This window comes from Pseudorasbora parva, chromosome 22 (genome assembly GCF_024679245.1).
Source record: "Pseudorasbora parva isolate DD20220531a chromosome 22, ASM2467924v1, whole genome shotgun sequence".
Taxonomy (NCBI): domain Eukaryota; kingdom Metazoa; phylum Chordata; class Actinopteri; order Cypriniformes; family Gobionidae; genus Pseudorasbora; species Pseudorasbora parva.
Genome location: NC_090193.1, coordinates 38305320 through 38332412, shown reverse-complemented (window position 1 = coordinate 38332412; position 27093 = coordinate 38305320). Strand labels below are relative to the sequence as shown.

The following is a 27093-nucleotide window of genomic DNA, read 5'->3' as shown; positions in this document are numbered from 1 at the left end:
GGTTTACTAAAGAGGTAATTAACAACGACAGAAAAGAGCACTAATATGCAGATTCAGCAGCATGCAGCATATTCAGAAAGCTTGTAAAGCTAGATTTAAAATGACAATGTATATTATTATCAGCTATTACGGACATTGAACGTGAGATGGCTGAGACGACCGCGCGCCACCAGACAGAGAGCAAAGACTGATATTTACTGAACGCAGAACGAACCTCGCAAAAGACTTTTAAAAATGCCGGTTGAACTGCGTGAGCTCAACCAATCAGCATGTTCAGCGCCCAAGTCCCGCCCTCGAAAGTTCCTGAACTTTGAAAAAGTACTACCTCGCGAGCAGGGCCGTTTGGAGGGGGAAATATTTACCCGGAACTTCAATTTTACCCTGGTTCCTGCGGTCTAAACACACGAAGTACCACCCAAAGTTCCTAGTTCCTGGGTAAAGTTCCTGTGGTGGAAACGGGGCTTAAGTAGCTTTGGGTAAAAGCGTCTGCCAAATGCATAAATGTAAATTTATTTGTACTCGTTGTGAACATGCAGGCCACAAGTAGTAATTAGGTGTTTTTTCTTTTACTCGGGACATGCTAGCTGGCAACATTGGAATCCATTCATTATGCTAAGCTAAGCTAGTCGCGACCCTGTCAAACTAAAACAATGCATGCACTGAGACAAAAATGCATTTGCCCACATATCTAAATGTAGGAAAGAAGTTGAATAAGCCCTATTTCTAAAAACGGTGGAGTGTTCCTTTAAGGGCTACATAACGCGCACAGTTTGTCCGAAATCGCACTCTACTATATTAGTATGCGAAAAACAGTACGGCAACAGAGTAGTATGTCCATATTCAAAGTATTCGAAAACCAGTAGACGAAGAGTATACCGGATGAACTACTACTTCCGGCCTTTATTTGATCTGCTGAAAATTCAGCTTTTCCATTACAGGAATGAATTACATTTTAAAATTAAAGTAAGAAACGGTTGTAGTATTTCACGTTTTAATGAAATAAATGCAGCCTGGTTGAGAATAAGGGAATTCTTTTTATAACAAAATATTAATTATTCTGAACTTTTGACCTGTAGTGTCTTATATATAAATTTGACATTTGTATGATTTAAATAATATATGAATAACCCTGCTCTAATACAACTCTTTCTGTATGCCATGTTTTATAATACATAATTAATCAATGCAATACATAATTAATAATTTTTAATGAACAATCCTGTAGGTTATCTGTCTTGCTGTCGTTTTCTTGATGACAATCAGATCATCACCAGCTCTGGCGACACCACATGGTGAGTTCATGCATGCAATTATGCATTAAGTGGCATAATGGAAATAGATATATGGTGAATGCATTGTTCATTTTGTTTAGCATGGACATATTGTACCTTAATTTTTCCTGTTTCACTTTACATTTATGCATTTGCCAGACACTTTCTTTCAAAGCGCCTTGCATTGCATTAAAGGTGTACAGTTTTACTAGCTCATGCATTCCCTGAAAATCAATACTGTTTTTATTGCAATGTTAAATGCATGTTGTTCCATGTTTCTTTGAAAGTGTTTGGTTTTGATTGAAATTAAATATTCAACTTTGTGTCTTTTGCTGCAGTGCATTGTGGGACATCGAGACGGGCCAACAGACCACTAGTTTCACAGGACACTCGGGTGATGTCATGAGTCTGTCGGTCAGTCCGGACTCTAAGACGTTCGTGTCGGGGGCCTGTGACGCCTCTGCCAAACTTTGGGACATCAGAGACGGGATGTGCAGGCAGTCTTTTACCGGCCACGTCTCGGATATAAATGCCGTCTGCGTAAGGATTCAGACCTACTTTTAAATTATTCTAATATACAGCTCTGTTTTTTTCTTATTTCTTGTTAGTGCATCCTGGTTTCCACAAAAATATGAAGCATCACAACTGTTTTCAACATTGATAATGATAAAGTTTCTTGAGCATCAAATCGGCATATTAGAATGATTTCTGAAGGATCATGTTATAGTTATTTTACATTTAATTGTATTAATAATACTGTGTTGGTCCCCCTTTTGCTGCCAATACAGCCCTGACCTGTCGTGGTTCCTGTGTTATCTGGCACCAAGATGTTAGCAGCAGATCCTTAAGTCCTGCAAGTTGCAAGTTGGGGCCTCCATGGATCGGATTTGTTTGTTCAGCACATCTCACAGATGCTCGATTTGGACTGAGATCTGGGGCATTTGGAGTCCGAGTCAACGCCTCAAACTGGTTGTTGTGCTCCTCAAACCATTCCTGAAGCATTTGTGCTTTGTGTCAGGAGCATTATCCTGCTGGAAGAGCCACAGCCACCAGAATAACGTTTCCATGAAAGACTGAACATGGTCTGCAACGCACACACACCCGGCCATCCACGTGATGTAAAAGAAAACGTGATTCCTCAGACCAGGCCACCTTCTTCCATTGCTCTGTGGTCCAGTTCTGATGCTCACGTCCCACTGTTGGTGCTTTCGACGGGGTCAGGGGTCAGCATGGGCACCCTGACTGGTCAGCGGCTGTGCCGCCCCATACACAACAAACTGAGCTGCTCTGTGTATTCTGACACCTTTCTATCAGAACCAGCATTAACTTCTGGAGCAGTTTGAGCTCCAGTAGCTCGTCTGTTTGATCAGACCACACGGGCCAGCCTTCGCTCCCCACGTGCATCAATGAGCCTTGGCCGCCCATGACCCTGTGGCCGGTTTTCCTCTGTTCCTCTTGGAGCACTTTTGATAGATACTGACCACTGCAGACCGGGAACAGCCCACAAGAGCTGCAGTTTTGGAGATGCTCTGACCCAGTCATCTAGCCATCACAATCTGGCCCTTGTCAAACTCGCTCAAATCCTTACGCTTGGCCATTTTTCCTGCTTCTAACAGATCAACTTTGAGGACAAAATGTTCACTTACTGCCTAATATATCCCACCCACTAACAGGAGCCATGATGAAGAGATCAGTGTTATTCACCCCAGTGTATTCACAATATTACTGTTTTACTGCCGTTTTGATCAAATAATTGTAGCCTTAGTGAGCATTAGAGATAAAAAAAAAAAAAGAAAACATTTATTATACCACACTTTTGTAAATAATACTGGGTGGTTTTATTCTGTTCTAGAAGCTCCTCTTGTGTAAAACTGCATGAGTAGTTATATTGAGATCTGTTGTTTACTCCTGCAGTTCTTTCCGAATGGAAATGCCTTCACAACGGGTTCAGACGACGCCACCTGCAGGCTGTTTGACCTGCGTGCGGATCAGGAGCTGATGATGTATTCTCACGACAACATCATCTGCGGCATCACATCTGTGGCCTTCTCCAAGAGCGGACGCCTCCTGCTGGCCGGCTACGACGACTTTAACTGCAACGTCTGGGACACGTTAAAAGGCGAACGTGCAGGTAAGAGCAAACAAAACTTAATTTCCACTCATCTTATGGGTCCTGCACACTGTGCGATTTTTCAAAATCCTTTGCGAATGTTGCTTGTCAGACTGTACGAGCATGATCCCCGATGTAAGCCATGTCACACTGTAAGATCTCAGTTGGCATTAATGTCAGGCTGTACGATAGTCAAGGCATGTGAAAGACGGACACACACAAGAAAACTCATCCGGTGTTTTATATCATCAATCAAAGACGCAATCGGTGACTGAGCGGCATTACATGCGGGACTGAAATGATGACTACAAAGAAATCTCTAGCTCTCGTTTTGGTCATAGTTGACGGTCGTCGTAGGAGAAGTCACACTGCAGGATTGTGCGCCAAATCTTCTGACACTGCCAGAATTTCTTCTGAGGTAAAATTTGATCGCAGCGGTCATTAATCGGCTGCCGGTGAACATGTCAAACTAAAGCCAAGTTCACACTGCCCGATTTTGACTCGCCGACAGGTTTTGCTAAATCGCCAACAAATGCCCGAGATCATAGGCAATTCATAATCCGATTCATAATCCGGCTGTGTGAAATGAGTTCTGCCTGAAAATTACATCGGCGATGACCGACAACCAATGAAAGAGTGAGATACAGGGCAGCGGGAGGTTCAGAGAGGATTTATAGAGCAGAATATCAGTATTTTAATAGATATATTTACAATTCTATCAAACAGAAACAAAGGCTAAACATTTGCACATCCAGCTGCAGGAGCAGCACATTGCAAAATTATTTATTTACCTCAAACTCTCTTTGCAGAACACAATCCTTGCTCCCTCTGTCTCTCCAGCAATTTCCTCCGCCATAATCTTTTTTTTCTTTTTCTCCACAAATCAGCGCACAGACAATTTGGAGCTAAATTTGTGCAATTTAATAACAATTCCAAGTCTCACGAGAACTCCGGTCTGACGCACGGGATATCTCGCGTTGTTTACTTGTCACATCGAGCACGTGTTTGGTTGGGAAACGTAGTTTGCGCACCGGAGAGAGAGTTGTCGGCGATTCTTCCTCCTGTACAGCAGTGTGAACTCCTCTGTTATCGATTCATCGGTCGGTGTGAACACAGCAGTGACTGAATGCTAGCCCAGATAGTCATGCAGTGTGAAAAGAGAAGTGACCCGATGAGTTTGAAAATCGTGCAGTCTGAACTAGGCTTAACGATCAAAGACTTCAGATTTTAGCCTAGGATCAGAGGAATCTTTTTGGATTCGCAAAATTGGTCCTAGACGGCCAAATCATGGCCAAAATCGCACGGTGTGCACCCGGCTTTACTGGATTTGCATTCTTATAATCTGTATCGCTCCCTCTGTCAGGTGTCCTGGCCGGTCATGACAACAGGGTGAGCTGTTTAGGAGTAAATGACGACGGAATGGCTGTGGCCACGGGATCATGGGACAGTTTCCTTCGGATCTGGAACTGAGAGCGGTATTAAAATCTCCAGGTCCAGCTTCCTTCGGTCCCATTTCTACGTCTTTCCACAGCAGTTCCTCTGTATTCCAGTTATTACACATGATTTTCAGTATGTAGTGGGAAAGCCAATCGTCATCGCCGGCCACAGGAATCATAATAAGAGATTATTAAAGTGTCATTGTGTAATATGTAAATATACATGTATATGAATATAGATATGGTATATATGTACAGCATTATGTGTATGTATATACCATATAGTATATACATACATAGTGTTCATGTATATATTTTTCTAGTTGATCATTGGCCCATGACATTTTTATTAATCTTTCTCCTTTTTTTATATTTTACTTTCTGTTTTATGTACATAGAAAACAACGCTAAACTAGACGGCACGTCGCGAAAAGCAGTCTGTATTACAAAATAAGTTTGTGAATATATGGAGGTTTTCACGCATCGGAAAACAAAAGCGTAAAACATGCAGATGACCTCTTAACCTTTGTTTTTACACGCCACTAAACCAATCATCATTTATTGGTGCTTGAGGGTGTTTGGAAAGAAGGCACTGAATTTTCTCAGCCTTGAGATCGAATGTTTAATTCCAAGCAAGCATTATGATGCCTTGTTTTTAGGGGCGTTGCTTTTGATTGATAATGAAATGTATATCGGCTCTGCCCCTGAATTGTAGCCTTTAATACTAGCGATCGCAACAGAACTATTCCTTGTATATCGATTCTTATTTTTGGTGCTTACAAAGGAAATCTGTGCTTTGAATGAATTCATAACACTTGCTTTTTTCTGATTAGAAACAAACCCTCCTCTCAAATTTGTTAGAGTTGCAGTGTTACAAAGATAGAGCATATAAAAGGCAGTATATATAACTTTCTGTGTGCGTCATAGTTGACGAGTCGTCATTTGAACGCTGAGAAAGTCTCAGTTTCAGCATGTAAATGTGTGCAAACAGGTGGAAATGAAGAACACTACCTGGTCAGGATGATTTATCTGCTCACTCAGTCACTCACTTGTATTCAGCTTTTTTTCTGTGGATCAAAAATAGTAGATCAGAGCACTGAAGCTGTTTACTCACATACCGGTATTTATAAGTGCCATCGGTTCTGACAGTACGTCTCTGTGTTTTTTGTGGTCGTCGGATTTGAGATGTGTGTCAGTAACCAGCTTGATATTCTTTCACCTTAACAAGCCTGATTAAAAATATGTGTGCCATTGTTAATGCTCTTAACACCTCATATAACTGTGAATAGAATTTAAAATCTTTCTCACTCTACCTTTTTATATATATATGTAAAAGGGAATTGGAAAGTGGCTTGAAATTATTTTGAGGTATTAAAGTGTAATTTTTTTTCCTTCATACTTTTAGTATGAAAATGCTTTTTAGCGTAAATGAAACCCTTTCACTGCTCATCACGCCGTAAAATAATGCATTTTGGGTTTAAGTGTTTTTTGCTGAGTTTTAAGATGATTGAACTGTGAAAAGGGATGTCTTCAGTAATAATGTCTCATTTAGAAGTTCTACTATTAAAACAGGAAATTTGTCTGCTGGTATTATTTGTATTGGTTAGAATTTAAGTCAGATTTCTATTGTTGGTACTGTAGAGGTTGAACGATTAAGCCAATCAGTGATTGTTTTTGTGGTGGTTTTATTATGATCATGTTGAAGATTTGAGTGGTTGGTTCCGGATCTGATTAAATGGACAGTTTTAACATCTCACTGTCTTTATCCTTGGCTTTAATAAAGATACTTTAACTTTTTCCAAACGAGTTTAGGTTTTATTTCACATTATTTCCAAACATGCCAAACTATGGAAGCTTGATTCTACCACAGAATAAGATAATTGCAACTTTTTATCTCGCAATTCTGAGAAAAGTCATCAGAATTGCAAGATATAAAATGAAAATTGACTTTTTAACAAGCTTCCATACCAAACCACTCAAACTCAGAAACACAAAAGAGTATTTTACATGTTAGAACCCCAATGCTTTAAGTATTCATATTATACTTTTGGCTCATTTGTATCCTACATTACCTTCTTCTTCGAGCCAATAAAGCCAGGACTGTGGTGCCTTGTGTGCTTTCAGTGCCATATTTTCAAATAATCATTTTTAATAACATTTTGTTCCTCATTTTTTTGGTATTTGTATAGTAACATGGTGATAAAGCTGCCATACACTGATATTGTAACCAATAAAAAGACTTTTAACCATATGTTACGATGTTTCTTTTTGATGATCTCCTTAACTATCACCTCCCTGCTAGGCGCTCTTTTTATTTATGGCCTTTTATATCACATAATATAATCATCATAAATTCGGTATCATTCGAAACCTTACAAACTCAAAATGTATCCTGTGAAAACCTTTTAAGTTGCGTTATTGAAATTGTACTCTAAATTAATTTAGCTGGCTCCTTCCCTGGCGTCAAGTTTATTACAAAAAAATATTTGAACTACTTTATAATCAAAACCTTTTCAAATCTTGACAAAACGCATATCGTCGGAAAGGTTTGAGTCTCAAGGTTCCATAGTAAGTGATATTTGGAAAGAAATTTATTTACAGGAGAATACCTTGAAAAAAATTCAATGGAATACAAGTGTCACCTGGTGGCTATTTTTGGTACACCGCCTAAACAAAAGCTGCTGTTTTTCTCTACGGTTTCCTATTTTATTGTCTTGATTGAATGGCATCTTCTTTACCTGATCACCTGCTCCTCCTCTCACTCAGCTGACTTTTCTACCCTGCTGCTATATTTACCTCGAATCTGTTATATAAAAAAAGTTTTATAAGAGATTATGAAAATTTGTGTATAATCATTCATAAAATTCTAACATAGAAGAGATTATAAAAAGAAAGAAATTAAGTATTGAAACCATAGATATGTATACATAGCTGTGATTGGCGGCAGCGATTCACTGTTCTAATGAGTGAGCCACTTAAATCGTTCATTCATCCAATTCGTTCAAAAGTCAGGCTAATTTAGTGAGAAAACAAACACCGATGTGAATACTTTTGTCATTGATAATTACAGACACTATTGAAAAATTAACTACCAAAACAGACGGCTGCTTTGGTAACTTGTTACTGACAAAGCTAATGCGCATGCGCAGTCCTAAAATCGCGTCTCCGAACCTGCTCAGAACTGTTTCTATAGCAAACGGAGCTTCTAATGGCGGCTGCAGAGACCACAGATATGCATACCTATACATATCTATGGCAGAGACGCTATTGGTGCGTTAAGTCATGTTGTAAAGATCGTATTTATTAGTTGAACTCACAAGCTCGGGATTTTCTTTAAGCCCCGATCTGTTTAAGTTTTGTGGCGTGTCAGTAAAACAGCGGATACAATGGATGCAACCTCTGTAAGTTAGTTGAATATAATGGGTATTTAGCAGTGACACTTGTCATGCAGGCTTTGTCATTTACAACAAAGTGCTATGTAATATAACAATTAGCCTAATATGTAACAATAGTTTATAGAAACACGCACATTATACAGCAAAAACTACCACGTTTCGTCACGAACTCCCTAAGGAAAAAGCGTGTCAAAATGTATTCACTATAGGCCCAAATACTATACCGTGGCGTTGAGGATTACTACTCGATCTGTGAAGTTTGAACAAAGCTGTGTAGGAAAGATTTCTCACGCCAGGTCACTACCCAGAGTCCAGACTACCCATCCCATACAAAATAACACAAAAAGATGTTATTTGCAACAACAAAACAACTAAAACAAAAAAAAAAACGACTTACCTTTTACAGAATGAGACGGAGACTCTTGGGCTTGGATTTGAAAATTGTTGCCGTTTCCTGCGTGCTGGTGGACGGGTTCTCTCCCGAATCAATGAGCGCTTTTAAAAACAAGTATTTTAAATAGAATTTTGCTTAAACATCGCCACTGTTTCTCTAAAATATTGTAGCTGCAAATTGTTACTGAATGGATGAACACACACAAACGAACTCACAGGTGTGAAATGGCTGACAGCCACTGATTACCTAAATCAGATGTCAATCAAACTCGTCAAACATTATCCAAAAACACATTTTTTTTAAGGACTTAACATGTTATAATAATGTTTATTATATTAAAATCAATAAAACAATGCTTTAATAAATACAATAATTGTATAGTAAATAGGCGGTCCTATTCATCACAGTGGGTGGACTTGAAAAGCTTGGCCCCACCCACTATGATTAATAGAGCCACCCATTCATAATACAAATATCTATTAAAGGCACAATATGTAATTTTTCACCACTAAAGGTCACTTATTCAAAACAAAGGTGTAGCCTGATGACGCCTGGATTTGGCGGAGCTTTTATTCTGCCGCTTCTTCCGCTCATGCGTATGTGAGGTAACGCAGCGCTGTTTTATCATATCACACACTAGTGTGTGTTAAAGGTGCACTATGTAGTATTTTTGCAGTAAAATATCCAAAAACCACTAGGCCAGTGTTATATATTTTGTTCAGTTGAGTACCTACAATATCCCAAATGTTTCCAACTATTTGTAAATTGTGAGAAAATTGCTATTTTAACTGAGGACCGGGACGTTTCAGCATTGCATTTGAGGGAGTCGCCTGTCAATTGCGTCATATCTGCGTTACCCTCGGTTTCGGCTTTTATTTGGCTGAAGCGCTTTACTCTTAGCAGTGTGAACAAGTGAACGCACGCAGTAACGTCATAACATCGTTTTGAACATACTTAAATGTATCTAATATGATAAACAGAGCGGCATTACCTCAAAATCATAACCGGAAGAGCGGATCTGTGCAGGCGCCCGGCGACTGTCTCCCGTCCCGTCATAATAAAAGTCCCGGTATTCGCGAGGCGGGTATTTGTTTAACAATCGCTCCAGCAGCTGTGGATCAGGTCCATAACACTCGGTCCTGCTCTGCTTCACACTACAGTAATGTTAATAACCGCATGCATGAACGTGATTTCTGCCCGAGTCCTATTTTCCACCGGCTGTGATGAGAAGACCACATCTCCCAAGATGCTGCGCTCACACTTTGCGTCATCAAACTACGATTTGTTTTGAATAGGCGCCCTCCAGTGGACGAAAGCTGCATAGTGCACCTTTAAAGTTTAAAGTTTCTTCGCTCGGCTCTACTATGAGACACTTGTTCACACTGCAGTGAGCGAGATCATATTAGTCACGGTAAAACATGGTACTCTGTGCGGTAAATCAAGAACAGCAGATTTAAACAATAAGACTAACTGTTGAGCTGGAGAACAATCAATAGTTTCTGTCCATCAATGATCCAAACTGTGTCTAATAAAACACATTAGATATTAACACGGCTTTGGTGTTTCCATGGTTTCTACAAAATAAAACTGGAAATCGAGGGTAAAGCAGGTATGATGTCACTGATAGGCGACGCCCGGACCCAGACATGCTCCTTGCCTTTGTTAAAATTGCTTATTTCTCTGGATGTAATCATTCTTGGAAACATTTGGGATAATGTAAGACCACAAGTCAACAAAATATACAACATTTTTCTAGTGGTTTTTGGATGTTTTAATAAAAAAAAAACACGTGCATATTAAAAACATCTTAAGGTGCATTTGGGGGGGTCTGGTAACATTAAATCTAGACGTCAAGAGTTTGTTTCACACAGTAATGGAATGCATAGAACAATTTAGTAATATTTCATTATATTTATTACATATGAGGAGCTTTTACATAGGAATTGCATTTACATGTGTTTAGAAACAACAGGAAATTCATGAAGAGAAAGAATTTTAATACTGAGTTTGATTCATTGAAACAACTACCAAGGAACGTGTAGAAAATAGGCTTTGTGATCAAAAGGCAAATCTACAAAATCGGATTCCTTGTCTGATGGCATGAACTCGGTTTCAGAAGAAAAAGGCTTGGTGAAAAGGACTTGGTATAAGTAAGTTTGTTCTAGGAAAAAAAGTTTTACACCTTCATTTTGCTGAACCTCTGTTGCAAAATTCCATCTGTTTTTCCCCCTCATGTTTTGCTTCATAGGGCAGTTTCACAGTTTACAAAATAGTGTTGAGTTTCAGTGAGGCATAATCTCTGTACAGAAAAACTTCAACTAAAATACCGCACTAAGCCAGCTTTAATTCAATACAAATTTTACAGTTGAACTACAAGTAACATTTTCCCCTCCACATTCCTTTCAACATCTGGCGATCTGAGAATTCCCTGAACAGCAGGGCGTAACGGGAGGGCGTACAGTATTCACGAGTTACATCACTCTCTGGAGCGTCCGTGTGAACTCAGAATCAGGGCTGAGGACGCAGATACTGGGAGCTGAAATCCTCCAACTGCTTTTCCAGAGCTGTGGCTTTATGTCTGTGAAAAACATTATTACAAACAGATCAAAATCATCAAGATGACAGATGTGAAAAACTTTTCTAAGGCGAAACTTAAAGGGTTAGTTCACCCAAAAAGGAAATTTAATGTCGCTCCACACCCGTAAGACCTCCGTTCATCTTCACACACAGTTTAAGATATTTTAGATTTAGTCCGAGAGCGTATGCAAGTGTATGCACACTATACTGTCCATGTCCAGAAAGGGAATAAAAACATCATCACAGTAGTCCATATGAGACATCAGTGGGTTAATTAGAGTCTCTTGAAGCATCAGAAATACATTTGGGTCCAAAAATAACAAAAACTACGACTTTATTCAGCATTGTCTTCCGCGTTTGTGTTCAATCCTCAAATAAAGATTTGAACGGTTATGAATCAGCGGATTGATTCATGATTTGGATCGCGTGCCAAATTTCTGAAATCACGTGACATTGGCGATCCGAATCATGAATTAATACGTTGATTTATAACCGTTCTAATCTTTATTTGAGGAACACAGAAGAGAAGGCAATGCTGAATAAAGTCGTAGTTTTGTTATTTTTGGACCCAAATGTATTTTGGATGCTTCAAGAGACTCTAATTAACCCACTGATGTCTCATATGGACTACTTTGATGATGTTTTTATTCCCTTTCTGGACATGGACAGTATAGTGTGCATACACTTGCATACGCTCTCGGACTAAATATAAAATATCTTAAACTGTGTGTTAAGATGAACGGAGGTCTTACGGGTGTGGAGTGACATAAGGGTGAGTCATTTAATGACATCAATTTCATTTTTGGGTGAACTAACCCTTTAAAGCTCAACAGAACACTGAAATCTCAAGATGCCTTTTTAAAGAGGACCTATTTTGTTACATGTTCACCTTACTTTAGTGTGTAATGTTGCTGTTTAAGAATGAAAAGGCTCTGCAAAGCACAAAGTCCCTCCATCTGGAGTTATTCTTTATATCAGTGTCAGAGCAACTGTAACAACGAGCAATTAAAGATGATTTTAGGCAAAATGCCTGAAAAATTAAATGAATCCATTAGTAATGTAATTTAATGGTTTATCACCTTTGACCAATAGGTGGCACTCATGTGGTGTGATCAGAGTAAGGAGCCAATGACCCATGCAAAGTTTGGTGTCAATATGTCAAAGCATTGCAAAGATATAGCCTCAAGAGTCATTTTGGCATTATGCCTCAAATCTGGCGCTATACAGAAAAATGTTCATCTATCTACACGAAATGCATAACTTTTTGTAAGCAATCTGAAGATGATATGATTCGATTTTTCAAAAAATCGGACAAGTGGTCTAGGAGGAGTTCAAATAAGTTTTGTAACGATACACCAATGTGTTCGTAAAATTGCATTTTTTAACAATATTTCAAAATGGCAGATGCCCCAAAATGGCTGACATGGAAAGACATTCGACTTGACATGCTGCACCAAATCTAAAGAGACCGCATTTATGATTTTTGGCCAAAGCGTTATAAAGTTATAAAGCAAAAATAGCCCATTTTTGAATCTCCGGACCACTAGGTGGCACTGTGCTAAAACTGTGCAGGTAGCCTCAGGTCTGTCGTAACCAAGAGGCAACCTCCCGCGATCGCTCTTGAAGCCAATACGGAAGTAATGTAAACTGCAATTCCTCAACTGGCCACTAGGGACAGGCTCCAGAAGGGAGCAGAATCTCATTGAGCCCCATGTTAAAATTCTCAACTTTAAAGCAGAAAAAAACATGTTTACAGCCTGGTACAAATTGTGGTTTTGGCTTATAAGGCTAATTTTGATCTTCATGACAACTCTGAGGGGGGTGAATTTTTTTATAACTAATTCGTTTACGTTATATAAAGCCTTAAGGTTCTGCATAATTAAGGGCGTGGTTACAAGTGGATAGCCATTTATCCGCCGTCTATAGTTATTGCGTCACCTCAGCTCTGCGCACATCCCGCCTTTTTGCCCATTTTCTGTTATCCGGGAGTGACACGCGTTGACTCGCTCACAAGATGGCAACGCCCAGCTCGACCATACTTTAAGCTTCAGAACGGCTTATCAGAATCCTATGGGTGACGTCACGGACACTACGTCCATATTTTTTTACAGTCTATGGTCGTAACACACCAAATTTGGTCAGAATACGCTAAAGTGTTATGGAGTAATAGCCTCACGTGCATTTTGGCGGGCAAGCTATAGTCATCAAATTAGTTTTTTGAGAGCAATCGCACCTTCTGTGCTTTGCCCCTAATAATTCACGCCCAAGGCATATGCCAAATAAAGGCTTCATAAAGACAGGAACTAAACAGAGCGTTACTGACAGACTGAGAAGGGAGGTGCTGCAACAATGGAGAATATGAGAAAAATAATGTTTTTCAATCATTCAAGCATTAAAAAAACGATTTAATCAAGAGCTCAAAAAACTAAATCAAGACTTTGTAAAATATAATATGTCCTCTTCAACATCACATCTCACATAATTCACAAATAATTAGGGCCCAAGCCCTGAAAGGGCGCAGAGCCCTATTGTTCTTCTAAGGATTATTAGGGCCCAAGCCCTGAAAGGGCGAAGAGCCCTATTGTTCTTCTAAGGATTATTTTTTTTTTTTGTTATTATTTATTATTTTTTTACGCGACTATTTGGGCATTTTGGGGGCCCTTCCCATGCTCGAAAACTCTTGAAACTTTTCACACGCATCAGAATGCGCGGCCATCAGGGCCGGGCTGAGGCTGGGACCCGGGCGTGGCAGTGGGGCTCGACAGCGCCCCCTAAAGTGGGGTCTGAAAACGGGGTCTATAAATCAAACACACTTGCACGTACATATATGAAACTCGGTACACATATAGAGCTCATCGGGCCGAACAACTTTCGTGCTCTAAGTTAAGCGTCAGCCCAACAGGAAGTGAGCTATTATGGGTTGTTCGGAAAACGCATGCTCTGAAATTTGCGATACTCCTCCTAGACGATTCACCCGATCAGCACCAAACTCAGTCAGCATGAAGTCAACACACTGAGGATGCTAAATTGCGAGCAACTTTTTGATATCTCAAACGGTTTGGCCGTGGCAAAGAGATGAATTTATGGCGAGAAAAGGGAAACAGGAAGTGTGTTATAACTTTTGCATACATTAATTCATTTTGATGAAACTTCAGCTGTGTGTTCGTTATAAGAGGCCGATCACATGGATATGACTTTTGTGAGTCAAAGTTATAGCGCCACCAACTGGCAGTGGGAAGTGTCACTTTTGTCCAAAGCGGGGGGTTAGTTTTATCTACATTCACCAAACTCGGTATATATATTGTACTTTTCGAGCCGGACAACTTTCTAATTTACAGTCATTAGCTCTGACCAACAGGAAGTCTGATAATTTGGTTGGAAGATAACACAAAGTCGAAAGCGAGCTCTGAGTTTTTACCTTCTCCTCAAAAGCGATTCATTCAATCTCCTCCAAACTCGGACAACATGAAGTAAATATACAGAAGATGCTAAAATGCGAACGGTTATTGGATATCTCAAACGGTGTTCCCGTAGCAAAAGCCTAAAAAACACAAAATAAGCACACAAGTGCCTGGTTCATTAATAAGGCTATACTCCCACCTGCTGGTTATTCTATATATCACACGCTGTTTTTCTGTTTTTTTTTTTCCTGTTTTTTCAACACTTATACTCTCCCTTAAATGACCAGTAGAGGGCAATATTGTATAAGTTTTCAAGCAAAAAACCTTGCCTGTGTGTGTGTGTGTGAATGGTTTTCTAGTCTGGTGGGGACTTAAACCTGAATGCACACAGACTCATGGGACTTCCCAATGGGTACAAAAGCTTATAAATCAGACAGAATGAGTTCTTTTGAGGAAAGTTTTGTGTGATGGGTTGGTTTAGGGGCAGGAACAGTGTAGGATGACAGAATATATGGTTTGTACAGCATAAAAACCATTACGTCTATGAGTCCCCAGAAAGATAGTGAACCAGACATGAGTGTGTGTATGTGTGTGTGTTTGTGGGTGGGTGTGTGTGTTGTGGATGGGGGATGGTGGATGGGCTTAACTGATAAGAGTTGCCTGCAGCATACTTCAGCATTACTACTGTGTGTGTGTGTGTGTGTGTGTGTGTGTGTGTGTGTGTGTGTGTGTGTGTGTGTGTGTGTGTGTGTGTGTGTGTGTGTGTGTGTGTGTGAGCCACTCTTCTGTCTAAAAAGATTACCTCTCAATGCTGTGCTTTGGCCTGCATTAAAGGATAAAACATTTTATTCTGGGTTTGAATAAAAAAAATAATGTATAAAACCAGTTTATTTGTAGGGCTTTGACAATATTGTTTTATATAATTAGTTAAATAATTGTGTTAATACAAATAAATATTAATAGAAAAATATAAATATAAAAAAACATTACTAACAAAAGAAAAAAACACATTTAATTGTCTTTTGAAACTTTTCCCCACAGTTTAGACTTTACTATTGTTTTGCTGAAAATCATGTTTAATCTAAATCTCACTTTGCCTCTCTCTCTCTCTCTCTCTCTCTCTCTCTCTCTCTCTCTCTCTCTCTCTCTCTCTCTCTCTCTCTCTCTCTCTCTCTCCGTATGTGTGTGTGTGTGTGTGTGTGTGTGTGTGTGTGTGTGTGTGTTTGTAGGGGGATGGTGCCAGCTTCATTTTGATTGTGAAAAGATTAGCTCATTGCTGTGTGCTTTGGCAAGCATTAAAGGATAAAAAAATATATTATTCTGGGTTACAATAAAATTATAGAACCAGTTAATTTGTAACAATAGAAAAAACACATTTGAGTTTCCTTTTCAAACAATGAAGTTTGTGTAACCTAAAAATAAGCAGATTAATGCCTTTTATTTGTGGATGAAAATGAGAGCAAATGATATAGAATAACAAGAAGGTGGGAAGTATAGCCTTAGTTATGAACCAGGTTGGATATGTCCTTGAGAACACAGTTTTAAAGATAAAACTATTGTTATTGCAAAACAGTGTTTCCAGACAGTGAAGAAGAAAAAAAAACTTTCTCCCACTGTTTAGATTATTATTTTTTTGTTTCTTTCAAATCTTGTTTCTTTCGGAATTAGACTCTGTCTCTCTGTCTGTCGTTCCCCTCCCCCCTCACTCTCCCTCTCTGAATTTCACTCTGTTTGGGTTGTTTGTGTGTGTGTGTGTGTGTGTGTGTGTGTGTGTGTGTGTGTGTGTGTGTGTGTGTGTGTGTGTCACCTTGTCTCTTGATTGTCATAATTTAAACCTTCATATCACAAATAACTATCACTTTAGTGTGAAAAATAAGTTTAAAAAAAAACAAAAAATATACTATATCTTTAATTAAATACTGGCCTTTTGAACTTACAACATTTTGAGCTGCAAAATATACATTTGCACATAATTGAAAGTGACCCATTATATCCTAATACATAAAAAAAAAATCTATATTTAAATTTCATAATAGGTGTGGCTTGTGGTCATAGGGGTACCAGCTGCTGTGATACATGTGGCATATTAGAGCAATTTTCAAATATTCTCCTGTTTAAATGCATATTGCCTGTCGTGCACATTCTCAGCGGTATAAAAACATGCTGCATGTTTTAGAGAGGTCGACTTTGACCAGTAAATATGGCATATTCAGATGACTTTGATATCGTTATTTTAAATTTAATTACATTTAAACATTTAAAAGTGGCTGTTTATAATACACTTCCATAAAATGTATGCAGGCATATTCCTCTTACCTGACACTGATATTAAAATAATTTTTGCGGTTTCTGTGATTTGGCTTTATTTTTTATTTTTTTATTTTAAAAAAATATTGAATGCCACACATATTGAAATAAAAACAAGCATGCTTTTTGCTGCATAAAATTGGTGAACAATCACAAGCTACGGTAGGTCAAAAACACATAAAGAGAAGTGTAAGGATAATACAACTTCAGCATTTGGACAGTGTTCTGCACTCATTTTGAAATTGACATTTGACATCATCTGACATAAAATTAATGAATAAAATGTAATTGATCTCAGAGATGAGACTGTTGTGGTTCCTGGTCATAGCAGCACTAGTTGCTGCAGTTAATGAGGTGAATTCAAATGACTTTGACATAGTCCCTTTATTTATTTTTTCCCATATTAAATGCCTATTGCCTGCTGTGCACAGTTAAGCTGATGCCACCGGGGTGGCGGTGCCCCCGGCTTGGGCCCGCCATCGCTGCTCGCAGCTTTAATTTTTTTTTTTTTTTTTTGTTATTATTATTATTTATTATTTTTTTACGCGACTATTTGGGCATTTTTGGGGCCCTTCCCATGCTCGAAAACTCTTGAAACTTTGCACACGCATCAGAATGCGCGGCCATCAGGGCCGGGCTGAGGCTGGGACCCGGGCGTGGCAGGGGGGCTCGACAGCGCCCCCTAAAGTGGGGTCTGAAAACGGGGTCTATAAATCAAACACACTTGCACGTACACATATGAAACTCGGTACACATATAGAGCTCATCGGGCCGAACAACTTTCGTGCTCTAAGTTATGCGTCAGCCCAACAGGAAGTGAGCTATTATGGGTTGTTCGGAAAACGCATGCTGTGGAATTTGCGATACTCCTCCTAGACGATTCATCCGATCAGCACCAAACTCGGTCAGCATGAAGTCAAGACACTGAGGATGCTAGATTGCGAGCAACTTTTTGATATCTCAAACGGTTTGGCCGTGGCGAAGAGACGAATTTATGGCGAGAAAAGGCAAACAGGAAGTGTATTATAACTTCTGCATACATTAATTCATTTTGATGAAACTTCAGCTGTGTGTTCGTTGTAAGAGGACGATCACATGGATATGACTTTTGTGAGTCAAAGTTATAGCGCCACCAACTGGCAGCAGGAAGTGTGTCACTTTCAAAAATGCTTTAAATCCCCATCTTATTTTCACCCGATTTACTTCAAACTTCATCAGTATAATGTCAAAACATGGCAGATATAGACATATAAATGGATTCCTGATTCTTGAAATACTGTTGTCATGGCAACGTGTCAAAGTCCAATAATCTTTTTAGGTGTTTTTGAGACACTTAGCATGCTTGAAATTGCATGAAACTCAACACACACATCTGACATGCTGTCCAGAAGATGCAAGCAAAGATTCAGAAACGGGCGTGGTAGAGGGGCTCAGTAGCGCCATCTTTTGTCCAAAGTGGGGGGTTAGTTTTATGTACATTCACCAAACTCGGTATATATATTGTACATTTCGAGCCGGACAACTTTCTAATTTAAAGTCATTAGCTCTGACCAACAGGAAGTCAGATAATTTGGTTGGAAGATAACAAGAAGTCGAAAGCGAGCTCTGAGTTTTTACCTTCTCCTCAAAAGCGATTCATTGAATCTCCTCCAAACTCGGACAACATGAAGTAAATATACAGAAGATGCTAAAATGCGAACGGTTATTGGATATCTCAAACGGTGTTCCCGTAGCAAAAGCCTAAAAAATACAAAATATGGACACAAGTACCTGGTTCATAAATAAGGCTATACTCCCACCTGCTGGTTATTCTATATATCACACTGTTTTTTTTTTTTTTTTTCAAAACTTATGCTCTCCCTTAAATGACCAGTAGAGGGCAATATTGTATAAGTTTTCAAGCAGAAAAACGTGCCTCTGTTTGTGTGTGTGAATGGTTTTCTAACCTGGTGGGGACTTAAACCTGAATGCACACAGACTCATGGGGACGTCCCAATGGGTACAAAAGCTTATAAATCAGACAGAATGAGTTACTTTGAAAATGTGAAAATGCAGAAAGTTTCCTGTGATGGGCAGAGGCAGTGTAGGACAGAATATATGGTTTGTACAGCATAAAAACCATTATATCTATGCTGAGTCCCCAAAAAGATGGTGAACCAGACGTGTGTGTGTGTGTGTGTGTGTGTGTGTGTGTGTGTGTGTGTGTGTGTGTGTGTGTCTGTGTGTGTCTGTGTGTGTGTGTGTGTGTGTTGGGAGGGGGGGGATGGGCTGAGCTTAGCTGATAAGGGTTGCCTGCAGCATACTTCAGCATTACTACTGTGTGTGTGTGTGTGTGTGTGTGTGTGTGTGTGTGTGTGTGTGTGTGTGTGTGTGTGTGTGTGTGTGTGTGTGTGTGTGTGTGTGTGTGTGTGTGTGTGTTATTTTTTCTAGCCTGGTGGGGACTTCAACCTGAATGCACACAGACTCATGGGGACACGTGTCACTGATTTCTACTGTGTGTGTGTGTGTGTGTGTGTGTGTGTGTGTGTGTGTGTGTGTGTGTGTGTGTGTGTGTGTGTGTGTGTGTGAGCCACTCTTCTGTCTAAAACAATTACCTGTCAATGCTGTGCTTTGGCCTGCATTAAAGGATTAAACATATTATTCTGGGTTTGAATAAAAAAATAAATGTATAAAACCAGTTTATTTGTAGGGCATTGACAATATTGTTTTATATAATTAGTTACCCCCCCCCCTCCTCAGGATCACTCTGTGTGTGTGTGTGTGTGTGTGTGTGTGTGTGTGTGTGTGTGTGTGTGTGTGTGTGTGTGTGTGTGGAGGGGGTCTCTCTCACTCTGTGTGTCACCTTGTCTCTTGTTTTTTTAATAATTTAACCCTTTCATATCATAGGCTATCACAAATATCTATCACTTTATTGTGAAAAATAAGTAAAACAAAAACATATATTATATCTTTAATTAAATACTGGTCTTTTGAACTTACAAAATTTTGAGCTGCAAAAAATACATTTGCACATAATTGAAAGTGATATCCTAATACTTTTAATTGTTTTCTATAACATGGGCTTTAAAGAAGGTCATGTGCTGTGTTTGCAAAGATCACGCATGACACCTCTTTAAACTAATTATTTATTAATAGAATTCAAATGAATAAAAAAAATAAAATTCACATGAATTTTTAAAAGTGGCTGTTTATAATAAACTTCCATAAATTTTATGCACGCATATTACTCTTCCCTGACACTGATATTAAAATCATTGTTGCGGTCTCTGTGATTTGGCTTAATTTATTTTTAAGAGAAGTGTAAGGATAATACAACTTCAGCATTTGGACAGTATTCTGCACTCATTTTGAAATTGACATTTGAAATCATCTGACATAAAATTAATGAATAAAATGTAATTGATCTCAGAGATGTGAGTGTTGTGGTTCCTGGTCATAGCAGCACCAGTTGCTGCAGTTAATGAGGTGAATTCAAATGACTTTGACATAGTCCCTTTATTTATTTTTTCCCATATTAAATGCCTATTGGCCTGCTGTGCACAGTTAAGCTGATGCCCCCGGGGTGGCGGTGCCCCCGGCTTGGGCCCGTCATCGCTGCTCGCAGCTTTAATTATTATTATTATTTATTATTATTTTTTTTACCGACTATATGGGCATTTTCGAGGCGCTTACCATGCTCGAAAACTCTTGAAACTTTGCACACTCATCAGAATGCGCGGCCATCAGGGCCGGGCTGAGGCTGGTACCCGGGCGTGGCAGGGGGGCTCGACAGCGCCCCCTTGAATGCGAGATTTAACTTGGTCCATTAATAAAAAACGCTTGCACGGATATATATGAAACTCGGTACACCTATAGAGCTCATTGGGCCAAACAACGATAGTGCTCATAGTTGTACGTCAGCCAAACAGGAAGTGAGCTATTATGGCTTGTTTGAAAACGCATGCTGTGGAATTTGCGATACTCCTCCTAGACGATTCACCCGATCAGCACCAAACTCGGTCAGCATGAAGTCAAGACACTGTCGATGCCAAATTGCGAGCGACTTTCTGATATCTCAAACGGTTTGGCCGTAGCGAAGAGATGAATTTATGGCGAGAAAAGGCAAACAGGAAGTGTGTTATAACTTTTGCATACATTAATTCATTTTGATGAAACTTCAGCTGTGTGTTCGTTGTAAGAGGCCGATCACATGGATATGACTTTTGTGAGTCAAAGTTATAGTGCCACCAACTGGCAGCAGGAAGTGTGTCACTTTCAAAATTGCTTTAAATCCCCATCTTATTTTCACCCGATTCACTTCAAACTTCATCAGTATAATGTCAAAACATGGCAGATATAGACATACGAATGGATTCCTGATTCTTGACATACTGTTGTCATGGCAACGTGTCAAATCTAATAATCTTTTTAGGTGTTTTTGACACTCTCCCTTAAATGACCAGTAGAGGGCAATATTGTATAAGTTTTCAAGCAAAAAAAAAAAACTTGCCTCTGTGTGTGTGTGTGTGTGTTTTTCTAGCCTGTTGGGGACTTAAACTTGAATGCACACAGACTCATGGGGACTTCCCAATGGGTACAAAAGCTTATAAATCAAACAGAATGAGTTATTTTGAAAATGTAAAAATGCAGAAAGTTGTGTGATGGGTAGGTTTAGGGTAGGAGCAGTGTATGAGGACAGAATATATGGTTTGTACAGCATAAAAACCATTACGTCCATGAGTCCCCAAAAAGATAGTGAACCACACATGAGTTTGTGTGTGTGTGTGTGTGTGTGTGTGTGTGTGTGTGTGTGTGTGTGTGTGTGTGTGTGTGTGTGTGTGTGTGTGTGTGTGTGTGTGTGTGTGTGTGCGCTAAAAAGATTACCTCTCAATGCTGTGCTTTGGCCTGCATTAAAGGATTAAACATATTATTCTGGGTTTGAATAAAAAAATAAATGTATAAAACCAGGTTATTTGTAGGGCATTGACAATATTGTTTTATATAATTAGTTAAATAATTGTGGTAATACAAATAATTATTAATAAAAAATATAAATATAAAAAAACATTATCTCCCCCCCCCCCTCTCTCAGGATCCCTCTGTGTGTGTGTGTGTGTCTGCAGGGGGTCTCTCTCACTCTGTGTGTGTGTGTGTGTGTGTGTGTGTGTGTGTGTGTGTGTGTGTGTGTGTGTGTGTGTGTGTGTGTGTGTGTGTGTGTGTCTGTGTGTCTGGAGGGGGTCTCTCTCACTCTGTGTGTGTGTGTGTCACCTTGTCTCTTGTTTTTTCATAATTTAACCCTTTCATATCATAGGCTATCACAAATATCTATCACTTTATTGTGAAAAATAAGTAAAAAACTAAAACATATATTATATATTTAATTAAATACTGGTCTTCTGAACTTACAAAATTTTGAGCTGCAAAAAATACATTTGCTCATAATTGAAAGTGATATCCTAATACTTTTAATTGTTTTCTATAACATTGGCTTTAAAGAAGGTCATGCGCTGTGTTTGCAAAGATCACGTATGACACCTCTTTAAACTAATTATTTATTGATAGAATTCAAATGGATTAAAAAATTTAATTTCCCATGATTTTATAAAAGTGGCTGTTAATAATAAACTTCCATAAATTATATGCACGCTCATTACTCTAACCTGACACTGATATTAAAATCATTGTTGCGGTTTCTGTGATTTGGCTTAATTTATTTTTAAGAGAAGTGTAAGGATAATACAACTTCAGCATTTGGACAGTATTCTGCACTTATTAGGGCCCAAGCCCTGAAAGGGCGAAGAGCCCTATTGTTCTTCTAAGGATTATTTGTTATTATTATTTATTATTATTTTTTTACGCGACTATTTGGGCATTTTTGGGGCCCTTCCCGTGCTCGAAAACTCTTGAAACTTTGCACACGCATCAGAATGCGCGGCCATCAGGGCCGGGCTGAGGCTGGGACCCGGGCGTGGCAGGGGGGCTCGACAGCGCCCCCTAAAGTGGGCTCTGAAAACGTGGTCTATAAATCAAACCGACTTGCACGTACATATATGAAACTCGGTACACATATAGAGCTCATCGGGGCGAACAACTTTCGTGCTCTAAGTTATGTGTCAGCCCAACAGGAAGTGAGCTATTATGGGTTGTTGAACGCATGCTGTGGAACGCATGCTTTGGAATTTGCGATACTCCTCCTAGACGATTCACCCGATCAGCACCAAACTCGGTCAGCGTGAAGTCAACACACTGAGGATGCCAAATTGCGAGCAACTTTTTGATATCTCAAACGGTTTGGCCGTGGCGAAGAGACGAATTTATGGCGAGAAAAGGGAAACAGGAAGTGTGTTATAACTTCTGCATACATTAATTCATTTTGATGAAACTTCAGATGTGTGTTCGTTGTAAGAGGCCGATCACATGGATATGACTTTTGTGAGTCAAAGTTATAGCGCCACCAACTGGCAGCAGGAAGTGTGTCACTTTCAAAATTGCTTTAAATCCCCATCTTATTTTCACCCGATTTACTTCAAACTTCATCAGTATTATGTCAAAACATGGCAGATATAGACATATAAATGGATTCCTGATTCTAGAAAAACTGTTGTCATGGCAACGTGTCAAAGTCTAATAATCTTTTTTGGTGTTTTTGAGACTCTTCACATGCTTGAAATTGCATGAAACTCAACACACACATCAGACATGCTGTCCAGAAGATGCAAGCAAAGATTCAGAAACGGGCGTGGTAGAGGGGCTCAGTAGCGCCATCTTTTGTCCAAAGTGGGGGGTTAGTTTTATCTACATTCACCAAACTCGGTATATATATTGTACTTTTCGAGCCGGACAACTTTCTAATTTACTGTCATTAGCTCTGACCAACAGGAAGTCAGATAATTTGGTTGGAAGATAACAAGAAGTCGAAAGCGAGCTCTAAGTTTTTACCCTCTCCTCAAAAGCGATTCATTCAATCTCCTCCAAACTCGGACAACATAAAGTAAATATACAGAAGATGCTAAAATGCGAACGGTTATTGGATATCTCAAACGGTGTTCCCGTAGCAAAAGATAAAGATCTTTTAAGATTTAAAGATAAAATAAGCACACAAGTGCCTGGTTCATAAATAAGGCTATACTCCCACCTGCTGGTTATTCTATATAGCACACAGTTTTTTTTGTTTTTTTTTGTTCAACACTTATGCTCTCACTTAAATGACCAGTAGAGGGCAATATTGTATAAGTTTTCAAGCAAAAAACCTTGCCTCTGTGTGTGTGTGAGAATGGTTTTCTAGCCTGGTGGGGACTAAAACCTGAATGCACACAGACTCATGGGACTTCCCAATGGGTACAAAAGCTTATAAATCAGACAGAAGGAGTTCTTTTGAAAATGTAAAAATGCAGAAAGTTTTGTGTGATGGGTAGGTTTTGGGGTAGGAGCAGTGTAGGAGGACAGAATATGGTTTGTACAGCATAAAAACCATTATGTCTATGGTGAGTCCCCAAACAGATAGTGAACCAGACATGAGTGAGTGTGTGTGTGTGTGTGTGTGTGTGTGTGTGTGTGTGTGTGGGGTGGGGTGGGGGGGGGATGGGCTGAACTGAAAGCAGGCCCTTCCTGCTTCGCTACTGTTCGGACGCTCTTGCTTACTGCTCCGCGCTTTGCTCTATCGCTTCTATATTTTATCTCATAATTTTAACTTCAGCAAATCAACACAGCGCTCAAACAACAAAGCTTGACTTCAACGATAAAACTAGAAACTCTGTTGACTGGATTACTACAAAAAAGTGGAACATTTCATCTGACCAGCCTCTCGCTGCCATCAGCTTACATTCCGGAAGGGAAAACACAGCTGCCTACTATCGAAAGGATAAGAAAATGCCTCCTCTAGCTAAGGAATCTTCTTGCTGCACAAACTGCCACAGACTTTTACAAAGGATTGCAGTTCTTGAAACAAAGTTATTTGCGGAACCACCGAACCGGACGAATCACACAGCAGAGCTTCATCACGAACGCCCTCTGCACACAGCCGGTGAGTCCCATAAATTTAGTGCTACTCAACAGATAGAGAAACAAGAAACTGATCGACACACTAATCGATGGCACAAACAGGGGGCAAGACCCAAACGCACTCGAGACATCAGATTGTCACGAGCTTCATATATTGCTGCCGTTGCATGCTCTACCCCAGACACAAGGATTGCAAACTCTAGTTTCCGACCACCATCGATACATCTCGAAAACAGATTTGAAGTATTAATGAATGTGGGTGAGGAATCCCCAAACGTGATGAATATGAACGAACACAGATTGCATCAGCCCGCAGCTAACACTAATGCTAACAGGCACTCAAGGTCGAGCAGACAGCGGCCCTCAGCTCAGAGCACAGCCGAGCCAAGGACTCTGATAGTGGGTGACTCTACAGTCAGAAACATTAGCAGCAGAGATACAACTACATGCTGCCTTCCACAAGCAACCATTTCTGATGTAAACAGGGAAATTGAGAACATTTTGATGAAACATAAGACTGCAAATCAACTAATCATTCATGTGGGGAAGAACGATATTCAGAGAGAGCAGTCAGAACTCATGAAGTCGGACTTCAATGAACTTTTTGAAACACTTAGAAAACTGAAAGTTCAGCCGTTCATCAGTGGACCACTGCCAGCACGAGGAACAAATAGATTCTCACGGTTGCTTGGGCTTAATACATGGCTGCAAAAAACCTGTAACATGAATGGAGTGAATTTCATTGATAACTTCAATCTCTTCTGGAGTCAGAGACAACTGTTTACATCAAATGGCCACCACCCAAACAAACTTGGTGCAAGAGTGCTAAAGGACAATATTTATTTTTCCCTTCATCATCCTTCAGCTGTGTGTTTTAACCCACTCAACCTGATACAGAGTATGGATGACCACAGGAATTCATTTCAGCTCCTGAATGGACACTCGGCTGACACATCCCACAAGGACAATGAGAACTCCACACAGCCACAACAATTGCTCATGGACACACTCCCAGCTGAGCCCTGTCCACAGAGCTCACCACAGACTGACTGTGAAGGATTAGAACTGCTCCAAGATTCAGCACCCAAAGATGACTTTCTTGAAAATGGACAGCAAAGCCAGGACAACATACTTCAACTTCCGATAACACCAGAGCAACAGCCCCTCTCACCAGACATGTCATTCCTCTCTCCAGCATCCCCGCATCTGGGCTTCTCAGAGAAAATGGAGGAACTGATTTTTGTTGGAACTAGACTATCACACTCGATTGCTGCGAGCCCCCAGATATCAACCAAAAAGCGTCGAGCCCCACAACCACCAAAGCCTGTGGGCCCAGCTCCCCCTCCTCCTGTGAGATTTCTTCGGTCACAACGTCAGGGCCCACACCCGCCTCCATCTGTTGTAGGTGAACCAAAAACAACTGATTCCAGCTCTCAGTGATGTGTTTTGGGTCCCCGCTATGATAACAGTACCTTTATCAAATGTTTACAAAACAAGTGGGAACCCAGTGTGCCTGCCTCTTTCTCTATCTCTGTTCTGTTACGTGAAAGAAAGTCTAAGGCCTTGTCAGGCCGTTTAACAAACCAATATAATCTGCTGCCTGTTACCTGTCAAACTAAGACTAATGTGGGTGAAAAAATTAATACTGTTAAGTTAGCACTTTTAAACATCTGTTCACTTAAGAACAAATCATTCCTAGTCAGCGACTTAATAACCACAAACAATCTAGATTTTTTGCTTCTAAATGAAACGTGGTTAGAAGAAAACTGTAGTGCAACAGTCCTCAATGAAGCAGCCCCTCCTAACTTTACTTTTATGAGTGTTTGCAGAGCTGTTAGGAGAGGTGGGGGTGTTGCTGCTCTTTTTAAAGATGTCTTTCAATGTAAGCAAGTATCATTTGGTGACTATTTGTCTCTAGAATATCTGGGTATTGTGTTAAAAGGTTCTCCGCGCATCCTGCTTATCATTGTTTACAGGCCTCCAAAGTACTCTCCAGCCTTTATTGAGGAATTTACAGAACTGTTATCAATAATTTCCTCAGAGTTTGACTGTTTTGCTATTGCTGGGGATTTTAACATTCACATAGATAATATTGAATCCAGTACAACAAAAGAGCTCATGACTGTTCTTAACACTTTTGATTTGACACAGCATGTAAATGGACCCACACACAATCGTGGACACACCCTAGATTTACTTATCAGTAAGGGTCTAAACATTTC

The 27093-nt window shown here is 39.7% G+C and overlaps 2 protein-coding genes across 2 annotated transcripts in view; one reads left to right on the top strand and one right to left on the bottom strand.

The window, feature by feature from the left end:
- gnb4b (guanine nucleotide binding protein (G protein), beta polypeptide 4b) overlaps positions 1-7068 on the top strand; it is a 54921-nt gene extending 47853 nt beyond the window's left edge. The window contains exons 7-10 of the mRNA XM_067431757.1: positions 1226-1292; positions 1610-1811; positions 3186-3402; positions 4745-7068. Of these exons, the coding sequence (XP_067287858.1) occupies positions 1226-1292; positions 1610-1811; positions 3186-3402; positions 4745-4851 (593 nt within the window). The 3' untranslated portion in view covers positions 4852-7068. The remainder of the gene's footprint in view (positions 1-1225; positions 1293-1609; positions 1812-3185; positions 3403-4744) is intronic.
- Positions 7069-10467: 3399 nt separating this feature from the next.
- mfn1b (mitofusin 1b) overlaps positions 10468-27093 on the bottom strand; it is a 68492-nt gene continuing 51866 nt past the window's right edge. Inside the window, exon 20 of the mRNA XM_067431756.1 lies at positions 10468-11184. Coding sequence (XP_067287857.1) covers positions 11115-11184 — 70 coding nt within the window. The 3' untranslated portion in view covers positions 10468-11114. The remainder of the gene's footprint in view (positions 11185-27093) is intronic.